The sequence below is a fragment of the Henckelia pumila genome, chromosome 2 (genome assembly GCF_033568475.1).
Source record: "Henckelia pumila isolate YLH828 chromosome 2, ASM3356847v2, whole genome shotgun sequence".
Lineage (NCBI taxonomy): Eukaryota > Viridiplantae > Streptophyta > Magnoliopsida > Lamiales > Gesneriaceae > Henckelia > Henckelia pumila.
This window is the reverse complement of record NC_133121.1, coordinates 178,232,190-178,248,686: the sequence shown is the minus strand read 5'-3', so window position 1 is coordinate 178,248,686 and position 16,497 is coordinate 178,232,190. Positions and strand designations below refer to the sequence as shown.

The 16,497-nt window shown below is 35.4% G+C and overlaps 2 protein-coding genes across 2 annotated transcripts; both read left to right on the top strand.

Moving 5' to 3' along the window:
- The first annotated feature begins 3,638 nt into the window (after positions 1-3,638).
- LOC140882061 (uncharacterized) lies at positions 3,639-6,351 on the top strand. The gene is made up of 2 exons (XM_073287808.1): positions 3,639-4,028; positions 4,659-6,351. The coding sequence occupies exons 1-2, from the start codon at positions 3,921-3,923 to the stop codon at positions 5,751-5,753; spliced, it is 1,203 nt and encodes a 400-aa protein (XP_073143909.1). The 5' UTR covers positions 3,639-3,920; the 3' UTR covers positions 5,754-6,351.
- A 7,011-nt stretch (positions 6,352-13,362) lies between these two features.
- Positions 13,363-16,255, top strand: LOC140879048 (uncharacterized). The gene is made up of 14 exons (XM_073282681.1): positions 13,363-13,376; positions 13,477-13,585; positions 13,676-13,828; positions 13,952-14,056; positions 14,188-14,271; positions 14,365-14,483; positions 14,565-14,666; positions 14,759-14,872; positions 14,999-15,082; positions 15,216-15,282; positions 15,487-15,540; positions 15,648-15,722; positions 15,844-15,879; positions 16,139-16,255. The coding sequence occupies exons 1-14, from the start codon at positions 13,363-13,365 to the stop codon at positions 16,253-16,255; spliced, it is 1,233 nt and encodes a 410-aa protein (XP_073138782.1).
- Positions 16,256-16,497: the final 242 nt, after the last annotated feature.

Here is a 16,497-nt window from a genome sequence, read left to right as displayed (position 1 = left end):
GGCCCTGGCCTTTCTATTTTTAGGGCCAGGAAACGGCCACGTTTATTTGAAGTATGTCAGGGTCAAATCAAAAATTCAATCATTACTAAACACGAGCCAAAGGAATGGGCTCTGTCCGAAAATTATGGAGGTCTAAATCACACGTGATAACCATCTTATCACCCTAAAAGTTGTCAGTAAGGCCATACCCAGTATTCATTGAGGTCCTGGGTAGGCGAGTATAAAAGCCCATTCTGGGGGGCAAAGAAAAAGAGAAAAAAAACTCTAAAAAAATGGACAAGATATTCGTATATTTTGTATCTTCACTTACCTTTTCCGCTCGGAAATTTACTTATCCCCGGGTAGTCATTTTGTGATAATCACATCAAATAACATTTTGAATATATATCCTACAAAATATGGACATATAGTATGAATAAATTAAGATTTAAGATTAAGAAATATATTTTTTATTTTGTAATTTATTTGCATACACGAGAAAAACAATGACATATTTTGTAGATATAAAAATTTTACTTGCTGATAAATAGAATGATTGAATTTGAGTTTTTTAAAGGTAAATAGAGATTTTATTATAAGAGAAAAATAATTAATTAGGGGTAATCTTATCTATTAGAGAATTATACAGATAAAGTGAAGTGTTAACATTTTTTGGAGTGTAAATAACACTTTTTTTTTTAATTATCTAATAAAATTATGCATTTTATCCTTATCTATTATTACCGTCTTGTCTTGTAAAGCATAATACCCACATTTCGCTCTCCAAAAAGACTCTTTATTTTTGGTTCCATCCCAGTAAAGAACACTCATTTTTGTTTTCCAAATTTTTCAATCAGAAAATTTTGATCAAGTTGGTATTATTTCGAGTTCATTGTTACGCAAGCAATGCATTTGTCTAATGTATTCGTTGCACATACATCGCCCATGTTTTGATAGCATATCCGTATAGGGTCTTTTTAAAGAAATTACCCAAGTGGCGAGTGTGTTGTGGGGAACCAAACGGGTAATTTTTTATGGTGGCTTGATTGCTTAGCAAACCATGATGATGATGATGATGATGATGATGATGATGATGATGATGGTGGATTAAAAAGATGACTTATAAGAGAAATTATGGTGGACAGAAGGAATAAGATATCAATATTTTGGAAGAACAGAAAAAGAGTCGGAAGACTAGGGAAGCGTCGAGATATCAAAGGGTTATCAGTTATGTTTTTATTTTAATTATTTTATTTTTAGATAGAACATATAATAATTAAATAAAAATGATACAGTACCAAGAAACAATTGCTAACAAACAACCGCCTCGCAATGCTGATTGGATCAGATCAATCTCGAATCAGTTCGAACCAATTTTAGTAAAGAAAAAAATTCATAATCATTTGTATTTAGAGGTTGCAAACACTACTTATAAGCTGTTTGGGAGAGCTAATCAGTTCCAAATTAAATGAAATTTAACATGAATATTGAATCGGATCGAGTTGCTTGGACACGTATCTGAAACCATTTTAATCCAGATTTGGTTGAATATGATCCAATAATATATTTTTTATTTGCTTCATAATCAATTTCGCTATGTGCGTAGTTGTTGGAATAAAATAATAAAATAAGTTTATTGTGAGATGATTTCACGGATTTATTTATGTGAGGCGATTCGATCTGATCCATGTAGTCAGTGACAAGTAATACTTTTGACATTAAAAAACAATATTTATTTCCGAACAAAGTCAGATCGGAGATCCGTCTCACAAAATTAAACTGTGAGACCGTCGTCTCATATAAGTTATTATGAAAATAAAATATAGATTCTAATTTTTTTAAAATATGGTTCAATTTGAATTCAATTTGGATCAAGTTAAATGCAATCCGATCGAATATTCTTTTGGCTCAAAATTTGAAACTGGTCTGGTAACGGCAATGACAACTACCCACGAACGCTCCGACCTCCGTCTTTTAAACAAAATATCTAAAAAATCCCGTACGATCGGTTCAATCTTTTTACCGGTTTACTACGTTTTCTCTTGCCAAGAATGACAAAACTGTTGGCAAAAACCTAAGTTTTAAACCATGCAAACCTAGGAAAATTGTTATCGCTGTCCTTATCATACAGCTTTGAGCCTTTGTCCCGGAATTTAATATGGTCCTTCCAAAGGCCTTTCAACTTGATAAAGTAGACCTAGTAGACCAAGACCTTATCTATTAATAACTATCACAAATATGATTGAATATAACTCTCAAGATTATTCAAATATTTATTGAATAAATCAAACTCAAAATTTAAGGATATATGCAAACCCTAGCTCAAATTAGACAATTCAAGTTGTCACATGGAACTCACGTAGATTAATTATTCTTCTACTACAAGGACAAGATCACATGGTTGAGCTCCATGTGACAAATTATTAGTAATTAAAACGGTTAATCATCTATATGTCACATTCACAAAAGTTATCAATCATTTCAAGTTGCCCTTGAATGGATTAATTTCAAGTCCATAGATTTCGATCGTATTTTATGGTCAATAATGCAACAATATCAAATTTTAAATTCATACACTACTTATTTACACATTAGTCATATAAAGTAAAATATATTTCAAATGACACCATTATTTCAAGAGAAAACTGCAATTATAGTCCTGTATGTTTGTCACTTTGCGATTTCGGTCCTCTATGTTTTCATATTTCAGTTTTAGTCCTGCATGTTCCATTTTTGGCAATTTTAGTCTTTTTTTCTTCGAAAAATGATTATGTGGTACTATATACGTCAGCTCCACATCGAAAAAAGAGTAAAATCGTCAAAAAAATAAAGATAGCAGACTAAAACTGAAACATAAAAACATAGAGGACCAAAATCGCAAAGTGACGAACCTACAAGACCAAAAAAACTATTTTTCCTTATTTCAAATAGATTTAAATTCATCATAATTAACTTGAAGTACTATATAAACATGAAAATAATGGATTTAAAGTTTATGGAGTCATTTCTCTAAACAACAAAGCTATATTTGAAATCCATGGATTTGAAATTCTTTTATCCAAGCGCAACATAAGATAAATGTTATCCGCATTCCACCTTATGAATATATTTATACAGAAAATGGATCCCATGTAACGCAAAACCAAGTTTATAACGTGAGAACCCTCAGTCGCTATCTTTCAATGCACACTAGGTAAATTTTCGGACTAACGCAATTAAATGTAAACCTGAAACCACGCTAGCCATGTAAACCACATCTATGTGCAAGAGGCTCGCCCGAGAAAGTGTTTGTCGAGAGAATCGAACTGTTGAACATTTGTCAAACATTGACCTACTCCATCAACTTAAATACTTTCTCAGATCCGGATCGATTTGTACTTGACATTATGCTTGGTTTTACCATTATAACTTTATAATAAAAGGAAATGGTCCAAAACTATACACAAGCATATTCTTTCTTGAGCCGGTCAATAGACACGGTATAGGGACCAAGCCTCGGCACTCATGTGAAATGACAAGAAAGCCCATGTCTAAATTCATAAAAAAATAATATCAGGTGGGCATTTTAGTCATTTGACTGGTTGGCTCCTGTGTTTATTGGGGGCAGAAGACAAGGGAAACGGCTTCCTTATAAGTGCCACCCATTCACCTCGGAGGCTCCAATACAAACACAACTTTCTGGTCACTTTGTCGCTTCTTCATCCATTTCCTATATAATTTATTCACATTTTCGGCAATTTCAATATTTCTTTTCTTCTGGGGCATTTCCAAGATTCGTGCTTTTTTATCTATCATAAATTATTTGGTTGTCTGGTAGAGGGCTGTAAGCATATCAGCATTCTGGTTATCTCAGATTCTTGGATTTTGTAACGGGGGAGATCTCTTCATTTGGGTCTCTTCTGTTTTGTTCGTCCTGTTTGATCTGAAATTCGGAGTGAGACATGTGGGGTGTAGCGAGGTTTTGGGAGAAAATATGCATGGTGGCAGAAGGGGGATCTCATTATTGCTCCAAGAAGACTGATGATATTTGTGGAGATTCATGTGAGGAGGTAAATCTTCGTTTTTATGAATGGAAATGTGGGTTTGTCTTGGTTTTTCTAATCTTGATTTGTCTGAATCTTGATTTTCATTTCGAGATTTTCTTTTCACTTCGGTGTGAATTGGGGATGCTTGATATTGATTCTGGGCTGCGTGTTGACTTTGTGTTTATCGGTATTTGCGGTGATGTTTATGTGTTTGAGATTAAAATAATGGGTTAAAGTTTCTTGAAAATTGATAGTTGAAACACTAATCTGGATTCATGGGGCCTGCTGGTAGGAAAAGTTTGGATTTTTTTTGGTCAAATAAAGTACTGGAAATAGTGTTCTGATGTTTTAATTAATGGGGATTTATCAATTTCTCCAATTAGATCTTGTGTTTTTCAATAACTTTTTGTGCCCTTTTCCCCCGGTGGGCTCGTTTGCCCGGTGCTCTTATATGCTTGTTTATGAATACTTGTATTTCATTGTAAAGTGCTTGGATAAATTATTCTTTTTCTTTCACATAAATTTGTATGTTTGTGTTTGACTGTCAGTTGTTGGAAAAGCTTTTAGCCGGTTATGGATGAAATTGCTTGTGTATCTCATGCTGTGTGTGAGGTTCATTCGGTTGGTAATTTCTTTGCTATTTGGAACCTGCAGGGCTCGGGAAGGACCTTGAGTTCAAGAATAAAGTGTATATTGCGTGGAATGGATATAAAAGCATATCTTTTCCTCTTCGTTTTAGTCCCTACTTGTGTCTTTGTTGGACATGTCCACGGCCAGAAAATCACGTACTTCTTGCGGCCTTTGTGGGAATCGCCGCCTAAACCTTTTCATGAGAGACCACACTACTATCATGAGAATGTGTCGATGGAGAATCTATGTAAGCTTCATGGATGGGGAATAAGGGAGTCTCCTAGGCGTGTTTTTGATGCTGTGTTGTTTAGCAATGAGGTAGACATCCTCAAGATACGGTGGAAGGAATTGTATCCTTATGTGACAGAATTTGTACTTCTCGAGTCAAATTCGACATTCAGTGGTCTCCCTAAACCTTGTGTGTTTTCATCTGTCCGAGATCAATTTCGATTTGTCGAGCCTAGGCTGACTTATGGGCAAGTTCCAGGGAGATTCATGAAAGATGAAAATCCATTTGTGGAGGAAGCGTATCAGAGGCTTGCATTGGATTATCTTCTTAAACAAGCTGGTATTCAGGATGACGACTTGTTGATAATGTCTGATGTTGATGAGATTCCCAGTCGACACACTGTTAATCTGTTAAGGTGGTGCGATGAAATACCTCATATCCTCCATCTTCGGTTAAAGAACTACCTCTATTCCTTCGAGTTTCTGCTCGATGACAGTAGCTGGAGAGCCTCAATTCATGTGTATCGATCTGGAAAGACAAGATACGCACACTATCGGCAGTCTGATGAAATCTTGGTCGATGCAGGGTGGCACTGTAGCTTCTGCTTTAGACACATTAGCGAGTTTAGGTTCAAGATGAAAGCTTATAGCCACAATGATCGGGTGAGATTTGTTCATTTTCTGAATCCCAAGAGACTTCAGAGAGTAATCTGTAAGGGAGCTGATTTATTTGATATGATCCCAGAAGAGCACACTTTCCGGGAAATCATCGGGAAAATGGGACCTATCCCACGTTCCTACTCAGCTGTCCATCTTCCAGCATATCTTCTGGAGAAGGCCGATTCTTATAAGTATCTCTTGCCCGGGAACTGCATGAGAGAAAACGATTGAAGTAGTATAAATGGTCCGAATCCGTGCTAGCTTTGTAAACCGAGTACAACTATTGCTCCCGGAATAACAAGTTTCCTCCTTACACAGAATGATGACACTGAGGCGTGTTGCGTCCCATTTTTATAACAAAGCCACATGTCCGGCTTCGTCCACATTACTCTTTGTCAATGTTTTTCTGGGCATGTTCTTGGATTTTGAGGTCGAATTCTGTATATAAAGTCCACGTAGAGAGTTGATTTTCATTCTAATAGATATCCGGATGGATCATCCCAGGTTCCGACTGCTGCGACATGAACCGGCTACAACTCGGGTACTCATTACTTCTTTGTAATGGTCACACAAGGCATTTTCCTATTTCCCCGAAGAGGTTCTTTGTTGTTCTTGATGTTCTCGTTTTCGGAGATTTTTTTTTATAGGGGACTGATTTATTGAAAGTTTTGTGTGCTCAATCCATGACTCTAATACAAGTGAGTTCTCTCTTTTCTCCTGCAAGTGTGTGTGTTTGGGAATATTTCAAATATTTTGGCAAGAATAGATATAATAATGTTAAAAGTCAATGAAAAAAAAAGAGAATCGGATGCCATTTTTAATGATTCGTTAAGGTTTTTTGTAGTTGTTCAAGGTTGGCAAGTCTGAAAATATATATTATATATATCATCCTCCTCCTCGCGGAAGTAACCGTTGACTAAATCTTATGCAGCTCATTACATAGAGAAAATGGTGGTTTTATTTTTTAAATTAAAATCTGTCGATGATTCTTTTGAGACGGTGCTTCATAACTTTTTTCTAAAAAATAAAAACAAAAATTGGGCTTTCGATAGCCTACGGATAAAACACAAAAACACTAGCGTGATTGTGTCACAGTTTACTTTGTGCGTTGGTCGGTTTCCAAGATACCTACTCTTGTGCACAAAAACTTCTATAAATCGGCTCGATCTGTTTCACTTATTTAAATTCGTAATACGTTATCGTAAGAGACCTATTACTTTATGTTTGGCATATAAGAATCATATATTAGTGGAGAAACTAAACCCATACGATATCCAATTTAACGTTATTATAGTTGAAATGATAAAATATCCTATAAAAATTTGTTTTTGATAGCAACATGTTCTCACGTAATTGTTTTTTATTTTATTATTATTATTTTATAATGAGAAACTAATATATCATTAAACAAAGTCACTTGTAATTACAATAGATAAAAGAGAAGATGAAGATATAACCATGTCATCACGACCAGTCATAAAACTAACTGCCCTAGTTAAAGTGTGAACGGCTTGATTCACTAATCGGCTAACCAAAACACAAGAGTAAGAGTGTAGTTCCGAAATTAGGAATCTACAGTTTTCGATAACCAAACCCAAACAAGAATCATCTTCTATCGCATTCTTAAGCGCATCCACGATAATTAAAGCATCAGATTCAATAAGGATGTTCGATAAATTGAGGTCTTTGATCCAACTAAGCGCCTCACGAATGCTCAAGGCTTCTGCCAATGATGGTTGGAAAATGCCAAGATAAGCACCATACATGGCAGTGAGTATGCCACCTGAATCATTTCTAATTATGCACTCGTACCCCATACGAGGAAGATCATTGAAAGTCGCAGCATCGACATTGCAATTAAGAAAATTTTTGGGTGGCTTGCTCCAACGTGTAACTGGTGGATGTCCGGATGAAGTGGTCGCTGAAATTCTTGAGTGTGCCGTATTCCATTGAGATCGAGATTCCAGAGCTGTTCGGATAATTTGAGTCGCTGGTTTGTGCCTCCCATTTCAAACTACTTCATTCATGTTGTGTCATATACTCCATAAGACCATAGCCGTTGTTTCAACATCAGAATATACAGCTAAAGAGACCAAAGTGTTCCACCATTCTTCAAAAGAGTTAGTTGATCTAAGGTGACTGCCAATAGAGGTCATGTTCTAAACAATTCGAGCTGTTGGACAAGATACAAGTGCATGGAAATCTGTTTCCTGTTCATTGTGACATATGGGGCACAATTCTAAGATATCCACTCGTCGACGTCTCAAAGCCATAATTGTTGGAAGACAGTTAGCAAGAACCCTCCAAATAAAATTCCTAATCTTCGTTGGAATTTTTAACTTCCATACTTTACTCCAGTTAACTCCCATATCAGTAGATGTGGAAGTCTGCAACAAATTATTCACCGAATATTGACCTTTCATATTCGCACTCCATATCCATTTATCACCACAATTTCTACGACTAACTGGAATAGAAAGAAAGAGAATCTTGTCTCTTTCATTAAAAATAACATTAATAAGATCCAAATCTCAATTACCATCACCCGAAAAATGAAGGGAATTGACATTAGTTTCCTGCAACTCAAAGGGACATTCAGAAGTGATAATAGGTTGTTCTTTATCAAGGAGCCAAGGTGCGCCCCAGATAGGTGTTTAAGAAATGAGCACCATTCCCAATGATTCTCGCCCCTTTCTTAATTAACTCTTGGGTAGACATGATACTTCGCCACACATAGCTTGGATTTGCTCCAATTTTTGCTTCAAAAAAGACGATCGTGGATAATATCGGGCTTTTAAAACTCGTGATGCTAAGGAGTAGAGCTCTGTGACAAGTTTCTAACTCTGCTTAGACAAAAGGGCCAAGTTATAATGATGTATTTTTCGAAATCCCAACCCCCCTTCAGCCTTATGAAGTGTAAGTTTGTCCCAACTCTTCCACTGTAGTCCATCTCTACTGTTTTCTGATTTTTTCCACCAAAAAAAGTTCATCATACGTTCCAATTCATCACATAACATCAGAGGTAATAAGAACATACTCATCACATAAGTCGGTAATGCTTGAATCACTGCTTTCAGAAGGATTTCCTTACCAGCCCATGACAAAAGTTTGTGTCTCCACCCGTGCAATCGGTTCCATGCCTTTTCTTTAACAAAATCAAAAACCTCCGCGTTGTTACTACCAATAAGATGTTGGGGGCCAAGGTAATTACCACGGTTGGTTGTGTAACATACGCTCAAAGATTCATTGATTGAAATATTTATTTTCATTGGAAACATTGGCACCGAAAGAAATGGAAGATTTAGAGAAATTCACCTGCTGCCCGGAGGCCATTTTATATTGTTGGAGGCAAAACTTATAACATGATCGCTTTCCTCTTCTGTTGCCAGGAAAAACAAGAAGCTATCATCGGCAAAAAAGAGGTGGGAAATGGGGGGTGCATTACGAGTTATCTTGATTCTGTTAGAATATTTTTCAGAATATTTTCAAAAATGGTGTTGCCGATGACGAATAAAGATTTTCGCTGCGAAAATTACGAAGATCGTCTTTCAGAATTGTTTAAGTATGCTTCTATCAGATTGAATGTGAATAGAGAAGAGATCGGATCGGATAGTACAGATCAGATGAGCTCGGTGTTCAGATGAGTTCATGGTCCAGATCAAATACTGTGATCAGATCAAAGTATGGTCAGATGAGTCTTCGGATGAGTTCATGCAGATAGATTGCTCGAGTGCTGTGACTTGGTTAGAAGTCAGATGAAGTTTCCGTAAAGCTGGAAGCTTGCAGGCAGATCGATGCAGATCGAAGTACAAGAGCAGATCAGACCGATGAATGAAGGCTTGTCGGGTTGGACCATATTGACTTTATAATTGGGCCGTAAGTTACTGTTGACCTAAAGCCCAAGATGAAATTCGGTCTAATTCTCTATATAAGAAGATGGAAGCTGGCCGCAACGAGAATAACAGAAAATCAAATTCTTCAGAATATATTGAGAGAAAAAGGAGGAGAGAATTCGGAGGAGAAAACTTGGGCGTAGATTGTGACGGGAAGATTCAAGTATCAAAAGCTTGAATCGTGTTTGTGTCTAGCATTAAAAGAGTTTTCTGGTCTATCTCTATAATAAGCTCTGTTGATTGAGCTTGGTTTGTTCTGTTGGTGATTAATAAAGTGATTGTGTTGCTCTCCCGTGGACGTAGGCAAATCCTTTGCCGAACCACGTAAACACTTGTGTTGTTTATTTGCTTTCGCGTGAGTTTTTTGGGGTTTTTGATCTGTGTGTGTGTGTTGGGTTCATCTGTTTCTGGGATTAATTGTTTCTAGTTTGCTGTGTGATTGTTTGTCTGTGAATTCTCGGAATACCAAATTTTCGGATTGATTCCTTACAAGAATATTTTTCAGAAATGGGGGGTGCATTACGAGTTATCTTGATTCTGTTAGAATATTTTTCAGAATATTTTCAGAAATTTTGTTTCCGATGACGAATAAAAATTTCAGAACGGATGTATTGTTTGATTAAAAGTCACACCCGTTCAGATACGTCTTTCTCTACAAGTGGAGGTGCATCATCAGATTCAAAGATGTCTTGAATCAGTTTATTTTTCCTCCATTGTATCTTGAAAGAGATCGTAAAAACATTTCTTAAAAGATAACATAATAAACGTGCTTTGGAGTTCATTAAATCCTTTCTATATTTTTTTGAAATTCTTCAACAAATTCAATGGATATTTCCTCTTCTAGATTTTGTCTGAAAGAGTAATGATAGTCCTTACGCATAAATCAGAAAGATAAACATAGAAAAAGGATCTTCTTGGTGAAGACCGCGTTGTGGAAGGATCGACCCTATTTCATACCCATTATGAAGCACATTATATTTAACCGAGTATATATAAAGCATGACAAAGTTCACCCATCTTATATCAAAACCCAAACGAACCATCAAGTTTCGAAGAAAAGGTCATTCTACCCTATCATACGCTTTAGAGATGTCAATCTTTAAAGCGGCTTCCCCAATTTTACCTTGTCTCTTGCGTTTCAAATAGTGCCCAATCTTGAATGCTATATGCACATTATCTGTGATGCCCTTGCCTGGTGTGAAGGCACTATGAGATGCAGAGATAATAGAATTTAGTACACCTTTTAAACGATTTGCAACCACTTTTGACACAATATTATAAATCACATTGCATAGTGATATTGGTCGAAAATCAGATATCGTTTTCGGGCCTTTTTTCTTCGAGCACAATGGATGTATCATTAATACCCTTCGGCAGAAATGATTTATTTATTTATTTTATAATTATATTTAATATTTATGAAGTATTTAACGTCTATACTATATATAAAGCATGAGGTACCTATAGTAACCAAATGTATGAAGAAGCAATGGACGATATGAACCAAATGAGTGGATTGATGTCATGTAAGATGAGAAGAAATCTTTCTATGAACATTATATCTTTGAGTTGGTGAAACTACATGAGGGAAAAAAGGCTTTAAAGAATAAATGGATATATAGATGAGCACAATTCTTTGCAGCGATTCAACGCTGGATTGGCCGTAAAGGTTTTAATCCAAATAAAGATGTTGATTTTGATTAAATCTTCTCTCCGGTATTAAAATGTCCTCTATATGTGTTGTGCTTGGTTTAGTAGCAAGTTTGAACTTGGAGATTGAGTATATAGATTGATGTTAAAACTTATATTTTTTTTTTTGATGAGTTGGATGGGGAAATATATATATCTGGAACAGCCAGAAATTTTCAAGGTGAAAGGAAAAAATAATTATGTGTGCAAACTAAAAAGAGTTTGTATGGCTTGAGGCAAGAACCTCGATTATAGTATCAAAAATTCAATTTAGTTAAGGGAGAACAAGGGCTACCGGAAAACAACATTTGATCATTGCATCTTTGTGCAGAGGTTTTCTGAAGATAATTTTATTATATTGTTACTCTATGTCAATGGCACATTAATTTTTGGCGAGAATGCTTCAATAATTAATGGGTTGATTATTTTGATGGACTCCGATCCCGTGGTTTTTACCCCTCACACCGGGGAGCTTTTTATGTTAAAAATTGCTCGTCGATTATTATGCTTTAATTATGCTTGATAAATTTTAGTTTTTCTATTTGATATTTTTTTCCTTCTACTTTCACACAACATGTGTTTGGCTTGAAATTATAAAATGTGGGGTGGCCGGTGAAAAAGAGAACATTTTTTTTCATTTGGTGTTTGTACTTATGAGCACCCTTATCGAGTGGTACAAAAGAAGGGCTAATTGCATCCATATCCCCTGTAAAAAGTTTAAAAGACATAAAATTCCTTGTGTAAAATTAATAGCATGTTAGACCCTATGTTTTAAAAAAATTAGCATAAAAACACCTATGAGAAGGTATAAATGTGCCCGAGTTTGTATAACATAGAGGTGAAATGTTCTACATTTTAAAAAACTGAGGGATGCATTAGCCTATTAATATTTTTTAAGGGGTTTTATGTTTTTTAGACTTTTCACAGGGAGTGTGGATGCAATTAACCCTACAAAAGAAACATTCTTTTTATAGTAGCAGCGGCATAGCCAACAAATTTTTAAAGGAAAAAAGAAGATACAAGTTTCGTTACACTGAGCGGAACATGGATATGGTCGATAGGGGACGTGCTCAGTTGGATCCGTCCCTATCTCCCGGTCAATGACTATGGATGAATAGTCAAGTGGTTTTCTTTTCAGAACAGATTGCTGAGTATTTGTTTGTAACGCTTCAGATTTGACCATTGTCTGCATTGTACCAACAATATGGAACTCACGAACCTTGAAAAGCTCTCCAGAGAGTCACCCACCGTAGAATTGCCTCAAGTCAAGCGCGCTTAACTTTGAAGTTTCGAAAAAGAGATAGACATTGTTGATATGAGTAGTACATATCAAATCTTTTAACTTTTATTCAACTGTATAACGGCGATGGAATCAGGATTTCATCATTGAAAGGGCTAAGTTTCATGTGAAAAAATTTGTTAATATCAAATATAATATAGTTGAAGATATTTTTTATATTGTTTATATTATTTTCATAACATAAATATACTTTTTAAAATAAAATTCATGTTAATATAAAATCATATTAATAAAAATAATTACAGATTCATTGTTGAAAATTGAAATAGTAACCTCGAGAGAAAAATACTATATAGAAGAATAATTTAACTAGAATGCTATCTATACTGATTTTTTCCCCATTTCATTGTTTAAAGTTTAAATTTTAAATACCAATCAATTTATTCATAAGAAAATAATTTATTTGACAAATACAATTGTATTTGGAACAATTAAATATTATTATTATTTTAATATAATACAATTATTTTATTTTATATTTGTATTGAAATCTTACCTACAGTATTATAAAATGGACTTATAATCACTTAACTATAGATTTATATTTTCTAAAATTCTAGAAGCTTATCTTTACTTTCCAAACATAGACAACCCAAATTAAAAATATAAAGCCCAAAAAAATGTAACATAAATGGGCAATTTATTCATGTTTCTACTCGCCTAGAAGCTTGCCAAGCCCGCATCTTTTGACACGGGCGATCACTCTCCGCCCTGTTTTAGCCTCGGATGTCACATTGTTAATCTTTCACTCACGCTATTTCTTTCTTTGGAAATTAATAAAAGGGTACTGATTTTGTTATGGTTTTGAAGTAGAACCTAATAAGGAGAGTATTGGGAGTGGCAAGTACTGTTGTGCAGAATTGCGGTGTATTCTAACCTCATGCTTTCAAGTTATACACTTGAAAAATGGCTAAAAACATGAAAACAGAAGCATAAACAGGAATGTAAAAAGGCGAATATGGCTTCGCGCAGGTTCGCGTGTTCTTGTTATACACATGATTTATTGATTTTGGAGTGTGGAATTTAACATGAGAAAACAACTACTAATCTCTTGGTTTCTAATTTTTTTCAGCACTTTGGACAAAGAGGCAAATGAAAGTATGAGGATTGTTATTACTATTAGTGTTGGAATAGTTTTAGGCTTCTTCATAGGAGTATCATTTCCAGGACTACCAACAAAGGTACAGAAAACTTAGTGTATGGCCTACATTGGAATGCCTTCCTCGTCTCCAATCGCGCTAACTGATTCTTGTAAGTTTTTTCTTGGACAGTTAAATGTATTGCCCATTTCTGGCTGTGATTTCCCTATGATCGGAAATGTAAGCGTCGTCGACAATGAGCAACAAATGAATGCTAGTCATTCTTTACCTGTGAATAGCTATAACAGCTCTGATGGAAACAGGACTTCTGATGGCTTACCAAAGGTACATTTCATCTTAAGAGGATATATATTGGAGATGTTGACTAAACAATTATATATTCTGCTTTAATTCGCATTAGTTAGTAAACATGTGATGAATTTTGTCCTTCCATGTTTCTGGTTTCAGATTTGGGTGCCTTCAAACCCAAGGGGTGCAGAGAGGTTGCCTCCGGACGTCGTCGCATCTGAATCAGATTTTTATCCTCGAAGGTTGTGGGGAAAACCAAGTGAGGTGAGACTCACCATTTTGTTTAATACACAAGACAAAACCTTGGAGCTGTCTTATGCTGTTTTATTCTCTGTTTTGGACGATGAATCTTTAACGTGAATCCTGCGGTTATTATCGAGTTTGAAACTGCTCAGGACTTGACCAGTAAACCAAGATATCTAGCGACATTTACTGTTGGCTACGATCAAAGGACTATGATCGATGCAGCAGTGAAAAAGGTAAGCGAAAACGAATCAATGCTTGCTTGATGCTTCCCCTTGCTCCTCGAACCTCACTTTCTTACATGCTGAGATATACTGTTGTTATTACAGTTTTCAGATAATTTTACAATCGTTTTGTTTCATTATGATGGGCGAGCAAACGAATGGGACGATGAGTTCGAGTGGTCCGAACGAGCTATTCACGTTAGTGCTAAAAAACAGACAAAATGGTGAAGAAGATGTCTGATCCTCTTTCGTTCGCGTTATCTTACTCGGTATGAGATCCTAAACATAGATGATTTTGTTATAAGGTGGTTTGCGAAACGGTTTCTGCATCCAGACATTGTTGCCCCATACGACTACATATTCGTATGGGATGAAGATCTTGGAGTCCAGAACTTTGATGCTGAAGAGTGAGTTTAGTAAAAGAAATAAAATTTTCAATGTTATTTGGACAAAGTTTACATAATGTGTTAAATTTCATTGCTGCATTTGACAAATTCAGGTACATTAAAATTGTAAAGAAGCATGGCCTAGAAATTTCACAGCCTGGTTTGGATTCTTTGGGGAGAATAACTTGGCAGGCGACGAAAAGAAGACCCGATCTTGAGGCTCACTTGTAAGGAAACAAGTATCTTTGATAAACCAGAAAAAAGAATATATATCATTTTTCTTTAGCAATCCTTCTTGATCCACAAAGCGATTTACGCGTTTAATTTCTTTACTATATGCCTGATACATGTAGAGAAACAGAAGAGAAATCAGGCGTCTGTCAATTGATGAAGCAATTTATGCGTTTTCCTGATCCTCGTTTGCCTCCACGAGCAGCGTATGAACTTCTAGTTTTCCTCACGTTTCATCAAAATTTTCTCCGTTTCTTGTTACTTGTATATCTACTTGAATTGTTTCAAGGACCAATCTTTTTTTCTAAAAAAAAGTGTCACACATTGTTTTTGACACAGGTTTGTGGAGATCATGGCGCCTGTGTTCTCTCGAGATGCCTGGCGTTGTGTGTGGCATATGATCCAGGTATCGTGCTATGCCGAATGAGACTTACAGTCAGGGGCGAATCCAGAAAGATTGTATAAAGTCTTTCTCAAAAAAAGTTCATATTTTACTCCCTTACCCCGGTCTAAAGGGTTTGAATAACGCAATCGATCATCGACTGTGTTTCCGATTTAGTCTCTCGTTTTGTTGTAAATGTCTTTCATAATGTATATGCTAATTTTGTAGAATGATTTGGTCCATGGCTGGGGTCTGGACCTGGCTCTCCAAAAATGTGTTGAGGTTAGTTGTGAAGTTTTCATCTTAATCTTAGGAACTTATTTAATTTGGTTGGTCAAATAATATATAAAAATAATATTGAAAAATAATATCCAATTCCTTTATTGTAGCCTGCTAATGAAAAAATTGGGATAGTTGATGCTCAATGGATTGTTCATCTAAGTGTTCCTAGTCTGGGAAACCAGGTAAGCGAAAACGCCAACCATGACATTCTTCGCCATATATCTCGTAAAATCGTGTTTTCGGGCTTGATTTATCGTACTTGTATCATATACTAACGAGTCTCCTTATGTGTTCATACAATAGGGGCAATCAGAGAATGGAAAGTCTCCATGGCAAGGGGTATGTCAATCTATCTTAATTTATATAATAATCTTTGCCTCTCTTTCTATGTATTTTATGTTTGAATTCACGTGATTATCAGTGTTCGATCATGAAATATTATATTCTGAATGCTTAGAAAACTATAGATGGTGTAAAGAAAAACGTTATGATAAGTGACACATATATAATAAACCACTGTCTATCTCGGTTTATCCATGAAATTTTTAAACTTTTTATGAATAAATTGAGTTTAATTTCTTTGTCTATTTTGATCTAGGTGAGGGAGAGGTGTAGAAGTGAGTTGAGAATGTTCAGATCAAGGATGGAGAATGCAGAAAAAGCTTATTACAATTCCATCAAAATGGACTCTTTCAACTTCACAACTCAAACATAGAAAAGAGCACAATTATAATGTATGAAATATTGAGATTATTGTACACAATTCAAAACACTTTTTAATTTTTTTTGTCCTGCAAATAGATTGCATTATCATTGAATTAATTAATTTTTTTTATTGCTGTGTCATTTAGATATTTTAAATTCTATAATTTATTATCAATAAAAACACTACATGCATGATTTGCATTTACAATAGAGAGTGCATGCATGCATTTGTTTATTAATTTGGTTGTAATT